A 10669-nucleotide genomic window follows, 5' to 3' on the forward strand; every position below is an offset into this window, starting at 1 on the left:
CCTTAGAGGCGACAAAGCAAACAGTGGGTGGAAAAAGGAGGAAAATGTTAGCACAGTGTCTTGGATTAAGTAAACATTACGAAAGAATGCTAAATACCCCAAATCAAAAAGAAAACGTCTTTTCTCTCGAAATGTCGTTATGAAAATGAGGCGATACACAAGCAAACATCTGGTTTCGAACAGAATAAAGGCAGACAAAAAATAGCCTGGAGTCGCGTCTAGAGCAAGGAAGAAACACATTGCGAAGCAATGAGTTTGGCGCGTAAGACCGTAGGATTATTGGCAGTAATAATAAATCCTTCTTAGCTTTCACGCACGCCATTGTCACTCGAGTGAAAATATTTTTCGCATGTCAATTACGGATTAAAAGATCTCTTTCACTACCACTTTTCAATTGGACAACTCGACTTCGTCGATGAGATTTCATAAGCGGTGTCAAATTGGATGTTTTTTCACTCCTAACCAATACTTTTTTGGGGAATTTTTCCTTTCAATCTTTTGACAAGAAGCAATTAAATTAATCGAACGCTATCAGCGCGTTTTATGGCTTTGTTTCCTATCTGTTAAGGGAAAAAAAACCTGGATGAGAAACTTGAGCACGATTTAAACTACCTTCAACAAGTCGATAAGACAATGAATGGCCGCCCAACTCTAAAATTCGAGTTATTTGAGATTAATTAATTTGCCCAAGCAATGCCCAGTTGAAGACTAGAATTTCGCCACCATGAGAAGAATTTATGAAAGATAGGTGCTTGAAATTTGACACTACGAGCACTTCGAGGCTGACAAAACCCATCAGGTTCACTTAAATACTTACAACAGCCCTTAAGTCATACTAATTCATTTTGCCCCCATTTCACCTGTTATTCGTTCGTGACAGCAATAAAGCTCTTGAAACTGCTTTCCATGGGGCATTCTCGAGAGGGCATAGAGAGAACAAATTCCAAAAGCACTTGACAGCTCGAAGGCTTTGAATAGCAAACGATTGTAGCTGTGAGAGGGGGCTCCACAAGAACAGTCGCGCACTAATTTGACAGAGCTTCTTCGTCTTTGTTTTTCACTTCTCGAATCCCGAAACTAAACCCCGGAGATTGTAGATATAAGTGACGACAAAAGCATAATGAATTATTGGTTGACACTACTTCAGGAAATTACTGGAGGAAATTGCAAGAGGCTATCTTGTCAGATTTATCAAAGAATCAAGAAATACTGTCAAGCAGTAAGACAATGACAGAAAAGGATGGTACACATGCACTTAAATGAAAGGCAAGCTATTATCGGCTTCAATATTTTTAAAACACACACATTTTTCAACTTAAGTGAGCTATATGAAATCTTGACATCGAAAGCATGGAGCACCAAAGGACAAGTTGCCATCGCAGAAATGTGTCCAAATGACTGATGTGTCCTTGCGATTAATTAACATTTGGCTCAAATCCTGGAAGAAAATTTGCTGATTGGAAGGGAATCTTCAGTTCTCGAGAAAACCCTTGTCTCTGTCAGGATCAGACACTTTTATAAATATTCTTTTCTTCATTAAAATGATTTCTTCAGTTTTCACTTTTCAAAGGTTTGATGTTTGACACTTTGTAAACGAAAATGGCACATCTGTTACTAGCTGTTAATTTTATCGTCTTTCCATTGTCAAAATAATTTCGTCAAACGATTTTTTTCCTTTTGTTTGTACATACAAAGCGAGCAAGCTTTGCGAAAAATCTTTTTTATTTCGTCCGCTTGGCCCTAATTGTAACTTTTCTTTGACAATTAGTCGTGTTTGTATTAGAAAATATTCTTGTCACCTCGCAATCAAAGGAAGGCGTTCACTAAGTAAAAAACACGCGATAAGACTTCTATGGACTTTTTAGGGTTCAATTTGAAGTTTCATTTATCGCAGCCAGTCTGTTTACTATTTACAGGGATAAGAGAATCACGAAACAGACTGGAAACTTCCTGTGCTTAGATTGTCTTGCTTCTGCTAGCAAAGGACAGATAATGACTGGAAGCGTATGCAAATGATGGAAAGCAACCAAAATTTGCATATGCCTTATTCCCGTAAAACGCGTAAAGTGATATTCTTTTTAATTACCAACAGAAAGAAAGCCTTTATGCAGCTGTGTCAACAGAGACATAAAGCTTTCAACTCAATAAAAGGCCACAAGAATAGACGTAGGGCTGAACCAATAACTTCTCTGTTCAATCCCACTCTTTACATAATTGCCAACGTGGATTACAACAATAGCAAAGAGCCACTCATTTAGCATAATAAAGGCACGATAAAACAGTCCCCCCTGATAAGTTCTTCTTTTAGTGATATATTATTGAAGACATTATTAAAAAGACATCGAATACGGAAACAATTTAATAAAGAAGTGATAGAAATGTCGCTTTTAATAAAAGCTTTTACCATTTCCTTACCTTCCGGAGTCGTGGGTCCATCAACCCCCGAGTTCGATGGCGGCCGAGACGACGACTGAGAGTTCGACCCAGAGCCTGTCGCTTCATCTCCTTGCCCAGGCTGCCAGTTCTGAGGATTTGGTGGCTAGAAGAGGCAAAACAAAGGAAATATTATTTATCGCGTGTCTTGCACTCGTGTTACCGCACAGAACCGAAGAAAAGCAATCGATTGTTTCCATAAAATAAAGACGAAAGTTAAAGCGGGAGGTGTAAAAAGTTTTAACATGTGTCGTTATTTTTTTTTCAGCAGTGATTATGAAGGAGTAATTGACAAAATTCCCACTTACAATTACATTTTTTCCCGCCGCGATAATAACTCTACAAACTCTAATCGGGGCAATTCGCTGAGCCTTTTATCCCGCGAGGCGTCTGAGAGCCCGCTTGTTCTACCTGTCTTAGGTGAAAACAGGTAACCATTCAACCCATTCACTTGTTAGTGTTGTTTGTGTCAGTTTCAAAACCCAGAGGTGTGAATTTGATCTTTAGATAAATGCTCGTGTTTGGGCCACGGTAGAACTTTTTTCAACACGTCAAGCCGGCAAACCTGCTGTCTGTGCGCCATAAAAACTTTTAACGACTTGACAAAGCACAACGCCATCAAAAGTGTCCAATTGGTGCTCGAATATATGACTTCTGGTGACTTTTCGTGACGGCTGGTTGTTGGACGACCGTCGTTAATACAGTAACCACACACACACACACACTTTATTTTTGCTTTCCCATTCAATTCATAGGACAAAGAAAGTTTGGAAAACATCGCCGCGGGGCGTAACGTAAATACTCCCGACTCAGTGTTCGTCAATCAGGTTAGGCGCGCGACCTGAGCGATAAAAAAGTTACTTTGAGCCGCGCTGCAGGCTATACTTAATTCTATCGCGGGATTGCGAGGACTTAACGGTCGCAGTGCGGTATCATTCTCGAGACTAATAGCCATTCATCCACTTAGATGATAATGTGATGTTGTGAAAGAAATTTACACCTCCAAAAGGCTAAGACCGTGCGTCTTTGGCCCACCAGAAGAAAGCCACCAAGCGAGTGCCCAGCTCGGAAAGTGATCTCCGTGGCAAAAGATTATGACACTTCAGGTTACTGTACCTGTGGCAGGCCGCTTTCTGGCGGTGAATCGATGTCCAGAGTATCGCTGTCGCTTCTGCTCTTGCCCATGTTTTCTTTCTCGTCCATTACAAGGTCAATGGGCATTTTACCCTTCAGGCAGGAAATGTAGCGTTTACAGAAGTTGTCACACAGTTCGTGCACCTTGAGGAAGAAAACAAGAGGCGTTGCGGCTAATTGAGGTTTTGTTATTTTACAACTACAATAGCCATTTGAAACTTGGCTAACTGTTAGCGTTTACTCCAAGAAATACCTTTGAAATCTTTCGGATAAAAGCAAATAACAGCGCGAGATTAAATTTCTAACTAAAGATGAGCGTAATGTATGCATTATGCAAATTCTCGTCTGAAAATTGTCTGAAGGTTTTTGCCTGTATACACAGTACTAAGAGCATCCCGGTTTTTACAGAAATCGTTGTTTCGTGTCCTGCAGAGTTACCTTTGTTCAATGGGTCAATGTCTGATGACTGTTCATGGCTGACGAGAAATTGACACTCGAAACATCACAGAATAAATATTCTTCATACCTTTTCTAGTTCCAGTAGGTGAAATCTCAAGACTTGGATCGACTGAATCATCTATATTAGAGAGAAATAAAAAAATCGCCAAAAATCAGGGAAAGTAAAGAAAGATTCCTTCATGCTATGACTCGTAACACCAAAGCTATACAAAGCGCTGGCGGACTGCTGTGAGTGTATAAATCAACGTATAAAGGCGGCGAAGCATGTGGCAACATTTTATGTTATTTAAATTCAATCAACCGGGTTTATATTAATATTTTAACACGTCCACCTTTGAAATGATAGCTTACGGTTCGAGTAAAAGAAAACATCACTTACCAAGCTATCAACTTCGTGGTTGGACGAGAAAATCGTCTTGTCGCTTCTGAACTAAAAACACACAAACAAACGGAAATCATTACGAGATTTAGCGCATTTGATCACTCCCGGTGTATGACTCGGAAAATATAAACTGTAGCACTTCAAGGGACGATTTTCAAAGATCACGTCAGACTAAGAGATCACCGGTTGCCCGTCCCCTGACGGCCTGGGGAAAACATAAGCACTGAACAATAAAGTGTGAACATACCTGCTTCGAAAAGACCTGGATATCCTCGTTGAATGAAGCGGACGAACATACATCTCCACCGACAGCTCCTGGTTCGCGAGGAGTGCACGTCGCCAGTTCACATTTCTCGAAGATGAGCGCGAGGAGGGGGAACAGCGAGTGCCTGACAGTAGAATTAACGCAATCATGTTAATGAATAGAGTTCAGTTAATAAGCGTTTATTTAACGAAATGCAGTGAAAATGGAAGTGATCCCGATCCTGTAGGGCCAACTAACTGACAAGCTGCAAGAATTTTGAAGCTGTAAAGACGTGCTTGCTTGCAAGCAGCAAATGTAACTCAAGCTATGCGACGTTTGACAGCCTGGGAGTGTGATCACTGAGATTCACAGATAGATCAGTCGATCGGTCAGTGACTGATACATTTAGCATGACATGCAAATCAAATATACGAGCTGGGACTCAGTTGATGGCAAGTAACGTACGTACCCGTATATCAATTCCTTATCTCTCTTATGAATATCAGAAACGGCGCTCATCGTATTCGAAACTCCTCCTCCTGCAGCAGCAGGCTGGTGATGGTACGACGTCGCACTCGTGCGGTTCATATGCTGCATCGGAGCCCCAGACCGATTGTGATCGTACATGGAAGTGGCAACGTCCATCGCGTAAGGGCCCACTTCATCATAGGGCTGCAAAATTAAACGATTTTGTCAGCTGTTGCAATGCGCCTCTTGCAATGGCACCGCTCATCGGGCAGAAAATGAGGCGCACATACTGCAAAGGCCGGCATCACTGGCAAACGGAACACTCGCTTACTGACCCGTTCAGCCATACGCTGCGTATTCCCACCGCTCCAGGGTGACAAGCCGCTCGGTGGAGGATTGTTATCGTAAAATTGCTGCAAATGTTTAATTCTGAAGGCTGACAATCAGTTTAGGGCTAACACAGTTGGATAGCTTTCTAAACTTACAACCCGTCAACTCAATGTAAGGAAAAGATGTGTACGGCCGTCAACACAACCAGTAACGAATTGTCAAGCCTGTCTCGTGGCTTTTGGATACAGAACTGTCAATCACTTTTCAGAATCTCCATAGGCCCTTGTCATGTAATGACCAACAGAGAATTCGCAACTTGATCAGGAATCTCACAGGAAATTTCGTCGACAATTTCTCTCGGAAGCCAATTTTCAGGCGTGAAAATTTATTCAGGAAGGACTTAGGGTAGCATTATATTTGAAAGAGTATCTCAAAGGCTAATAAGCTTTTTCCCTTAAAATAGAACAACGTAAAGTACTTTGAAGCAGAGGCAAAGCCATTAGTCAATTCTCCTGGGTATTTTCATAAAACCAGCCACTTTTCAATAATACTCAGTGGAACCAATTAGGTTGACGAACCAATCAGGAAACAGCTCATCCGCCAAGCCAAATAATATGTCTAAACATTTCAATCTCTATTGTCTAAGCCATCGTGGTTCTTTACGCAGGACCTGGGGCGTGTCGTTCATTTCAGTGGCCTACAGCAAAGTAATCAAGTGTAATTCAGAGCGTGTTACAAAAGCCCTAAATCAATGGCAGTCCATTAGAAACGCGTTCGAGGCATGACATGGGCATGGTTTTTGTGCTTGCATGTTTCATATTTCACACCACCATTTAATTAGAACACAAAACAATTAACAAATGTCTTGATGCTTTGGAAAGTATGTAAAACAACCCATTGTTGAATTTGATTGACATCTTTCCAACACCTGCTATTAATTGGCTTTCATGACTGTGAAAGGGCTGGAAAAAAGCTTTTCCAAAATAACACAAAATGAACTTTAATAAACACGTTAAAAGCTCAAATACAGCTGAAACAAAGACAAAACTATCGCTGGGCCGCCTAGTTTGTGTTATGTTGTTTTGTGTTAAAAGAAACACGCACTTTTACAATTCTTCTGACTTTTGTCGCCGTTATTAAATTTGGCGTAAATTGAAAGTAATTTTGACGGATTGTATTTCACTATCAATTTCCTTGTCTGTTTGATAACGAAGAAACGTGACGCCTTTTGTCAAAAGCTGTCAGAAGGGCGGAGAACTACGACATTTAGGTGAAAACAACACATTCTAACGAACATGCTTGAAACCGCATAAGATACTGTGTGCTTGTCAGAGCTTGCTGTGAAGTCTATTGTCATTAAAGTGAGCAGAAGTTGCGCGCATTTCAAAAGCTGTCTTCTCGAGCAATAGTGCAAGTCCTGGCGATAGTGTTCGTGTGTTTACTGACAGAAGCTGTTTACATGCCAGGCAATGTTTACGCGCCTGTCCCACAAACGTCCGCATGTTGTTTTGCAAGCTATTATCATCAGGACTCTTGAAAAGCTCGTTTACAACTACGGCAAGTGTCCCCCACGAAACGTTCTGTTAGAGCTTAATCTTCGAAATCTCTGATTTAGTCATTCAAATTAAATACGTGATGCGGCCGGCGTAGATGGGTAAAGGTGAACCCAGTTCTGAAGTGTATTATTAGCAACTGAAATCGGACACTGCTCCCTCCATGTGAAGAGGAAATTTTCCTGAATAGCTGTGAATTAAAACTTGTAAATTATGCTTTTCGCAAAAGTATTTTCTAAAGTCCCTAGAGGGTGTGTTACGCGTTCCTTGAAAGACTTGTGGTCGGAAATAACAGAACAACATAAAATACCTTACAACATAGTGGGAATCATGTCCAGATGGTTCGCACATTAGTATTAAAAGAAGGAGTTATGACAAATTTGTACGCATAATTTTTATCATTATCAAATTAATCGCATACGTTGTGAGTTTTCTCTACTTTCAAATCTCTAACAACAAGATAAACCTTGCGCAATTTCAAAACAGACTGCCAACGCTATGTGCTAAAACTTGGTTTGTTTGACGTAAAACCTCGGGTTTCAGTTTTACGATAAACAGAACGCAAGTGTAATATAATCAGCTTTCGCTTTTATGCTTTCACCGACGTTTGTTTCTTATGCGGTGAGAAAATTAAGTCTGAGCTGAACGATTAAGCACTGCAACTAAACTGAAACGTTTGTCACTTGGGATATCGAACATTTCAGCATTCAGTCATGAAAGTGACATTCTGGCGAAAACCTTCATAAAAGAAGCTGACATCTGCTAATTAGATCCTCGTAGTTATCTCACAGGCCACGACGCGATCATTAACCACATGAAAATAATTTTAAAAGCATTAAGGTCTCAGTAGTTTGCAAAGAAAAACGGCACAAATATTGAGGTCAAAGAACCAAGTTTGCCGACAAGCAAGGAACGTAAATAATTTAACTTGGGTGGCTTGAAGTTTTACAGAGGCATGTTTGAGACAACAGAATCAAAACCGCAAATCGCATTCCATTCTAGAAAAAAGATGCCGTCATAATAACTTATCTTTGCTAGGATGTTATCAAGCGCGATAGCTTTCACTGATCAGAATCTTAAGAGCTTGTTTTCTGTTGTGTTTGGTTGGACATGTTTAAGTTTTCGTTTTAAAACTTGAAAGACAACAAATGAAAGCATTGGACAGTGCGATAACTGCTTGACTAATAAAACCGTGATGTATGTGACAAGCCAAGCTTGAAAACTGCGCGAGTTTTGACACGTTGTAATAACACATCTGATATGATCTGCTTGCTTGCTGATTTTATAAGACGTCGTCTGGTCACGCATGGCTAAAGCATAGCGAAACATGCACAATATCAGCCCTAAAAATGGAACACTTATTATTGTTGAGGCTACAGTTGCCTTGAAATACCTTCTTGATCTAGAGTTCCCGTGCAAAAAAATGTCGCTTACTCAAAAACGTCCAGGCATTTTTATCATTAAAAAAAAATGGGTTAAAATATTTTTACACAATAAAAATCGATTCCCTGGAATAGGTTTTAGCTTTTTTAAAGACTTAAGTTCCTGAAGCAACAAAAAGCGACTTTCTCGTATAGTAGATCTACATGTACTAGAATTTGGGACAACAGTAAGCAGCTGGCAAATCTTTATGGCGGATAAAATTGATTTCCGTACAATTCTCAAGATTCGGTGAAACTTTTTAAGAGTTTCACTTGGTCTCTCGAAAGACCTTAAAATTATAAGGAAATAAAGTAGAGCGCCAGTCAAAGTGTTTCCTCGGCAGGCGTCGCTGTGGCCCATCAGAGAAAGGATGATATTCTCGATATCCTCAAATTTGCCAGCTCGATTTCCCGGCGTTCTGTGTGTTGGAAAAGAATGTTAGATATGTCTTGAGCATCGTTCGAGAGCTTGAAGGTGGGATAAATCAAGCGAAAATTGTAAGACAAATGTCGAGGCAAAAACTGAAAAAAAAACTCGTCTCGTGTAAATGTACACTTCGCAATTTTGGAGGTGCGCAAAAGAAAGCAGCCATGATAAAGATTTCCATCGTGTATTATCGCAACATCAATTTCTGTTTCCTTTATGCCTAATATAAAGCTCTGCACCAAACACAAAAAGCGGGAAAGATTGGCGACAGCAAGAAATCCACAGTCGAATGCCTTTGAAAAGACTGTTTAAACTCTGTACATCATGCATGAAATTACGATGGCTCTCCAATACTCACAATAAAAGCTGTCATTAAAGGCAATAGCTAAGTGTCATGACTGTCATGTTGCTGTTTGTTTCTTTTGCTCGAGGTTTTTCCTTACCACCGTGTGGGGGAAAACACGGCTGTTTGTGTTATCGGATTAAAGAACCTTTGCCCCTTTAATAGCCATTAAAACTACCAGCACATCTCGAGTTCGGTATCTGTGAAGACAGTGTACGACATAACAGCCTTGATTTGTCTCAAAATAAAAACCATACTTCAATTTCACAACAAAGGCATGACAGCTATGTCGTATCCATTAAAACCCTTTTACAACTCTCTTGGCGGTTAGCAAGGGGGACAAGCCATGGCATCAATCAAACGCACTTCAAATTAAAATTGGGACGTGAGGGACATAGCCCGCTTTGGAGTGAATATTCTAGGAATTATAACCCGCTGGAATAAATGAAGGCACTGGAACCAATGAAAAGAAAAAAAAAAAACAACTCACAACAGTAAGTAAGCCAGGATACTTATTTTTCTACCCTTGGATTATGCTTTGGAGAATATCTCGTTGAAGTGGGTGAAATACGTTTCAGCTGATTGCTGTATCAACATATCTGCACGATAGCTTTACTCCGTTTCAAAACCGTCGGATCTAAGAAGCGAATGCGGAGTTTTAAAAACAAGATTCGATCGTAAACAAGATGTGCTTTAGATGGCAGAACCAACAATGACAACGTGTTAGGATGCTTGTGGCGGTCGACGGAGTTACGTGTATAAAACAAACGGTGTGATTTCAAAATCAAAGCGGCTGTTATATCACAACACCGAAAGGATAGAAAGGAATTTCGAGCACAAAATGACAAAAGATTTTAAAACGCCACTGACACGACATTTTTATTCTCCGCTGGCTATCGAATCAGCGCATCGTTTAATGGGTTGGACTTTGTTCAGTTGGTGAAGGAGTGTGTTTTTGCATTAAAACTACTTTTTTCGCTTTTATGCCTTGTTTAAACAGCAGCATCAAACAAGTTCTGAGGATACGAATCACTCTGTGCTTTAAATTTCAGACGCTTTCAATCACGCTTCAAGCGCGGAGAAGGCACTGCTTTGATCGTAACTTTTAAAAGCTTAGGTGTTATTACAAATTGCTTTCACGTGAATTCTTATGGCCTCTTAGCAGCCCGCAGTAATTCACCACACATTTCCAGCTTAATGCCATGTCGACCCAGTGACACTACGTTGCATATTAATGGTGGCGCAAAGGCGGTGAACACAGTCGTTGTGCCCAAAATGTGCCAATAAAGCTTTCCTCACCTTCCACTCCACACTTGTTCGCTTCGAAATAATTAGCCAAGCCTTTCGTTACGCTTATGTGCCTGTGTTTTGATCTTGACCGTCTGCAGCTTTTCTAATCGGCCTCTCGAAACTTCAAACGACTGCCGTTGAGAGCGACATATGACTTCAATATTCAATGGAGAGAGCTTCGGTTT

General features: G+C 40.5%; 1 protein-coding gene across 8 annotated transcripts in view; it reads right to left on the minus strand.

The window, feature by feature from the left end:
• The window catches only part of LOC140942672 (homeobox protein Meis1-like), a 52790-nt gene that overhangs the window by 3191 nt on the left and 38930 nt on the right, over nucleotides 1-10669 (minus strand). For 4 of the 8 annotated variants that reach the window (XM_073391619.1, XM_073391623.1, XM_073391622.1 and 1 more), the window contains 6 exons: nucleotides 5122-5324; nucleotides 4656-4797; nucleotides 4406-4456; nucleotides 4094-4144; nucleotides 3550-3711; nucleotides 2416-2539 (listed from right to left, as the gene is read on the minus strand). In XM_073391619.1, coding sequence (XP_073247720.1) covers nucleotides 2416-2539; nucleotides 3550-3711; nucleotides 4094-4144; nucleotides 4406-4456; nucleotides 4656-4797; nucleotides 5122-5324 — 733 coding nt within the window. Of the gene's footprint in view, nucleotides 1-2415; nucleotides 2540-3549; nucleotides 3712-4093; nucleotides 4145-4405; nucleotides 4457-4655; nucleotides 4798-5121; nucleotides 5325-5455; nucleotides 7416-9209; nucleotides 9376-10493; nucleotides 10636-10669 lie in introns of those variants that run through there. The other 4 variants (XM_073391627.1, XM_073391625.1, XM_073391626.1 and 1 more) reach the window with 4 other exon arrangements.

Source organism: Porites lutea, chromosome 7 (assembly GCF_958299795.1).
Source record: "Porites lutea chromosome 7, jaPorLute2.1, whole genome shotgun sequence".
Classification (NCBI taxonomy): domain Eukaryota; kingdom Metazoa; phylum Cnidaria; class Anthozoa; order Scleractinia; family Poritidae; genus Porites; species Porites lutea.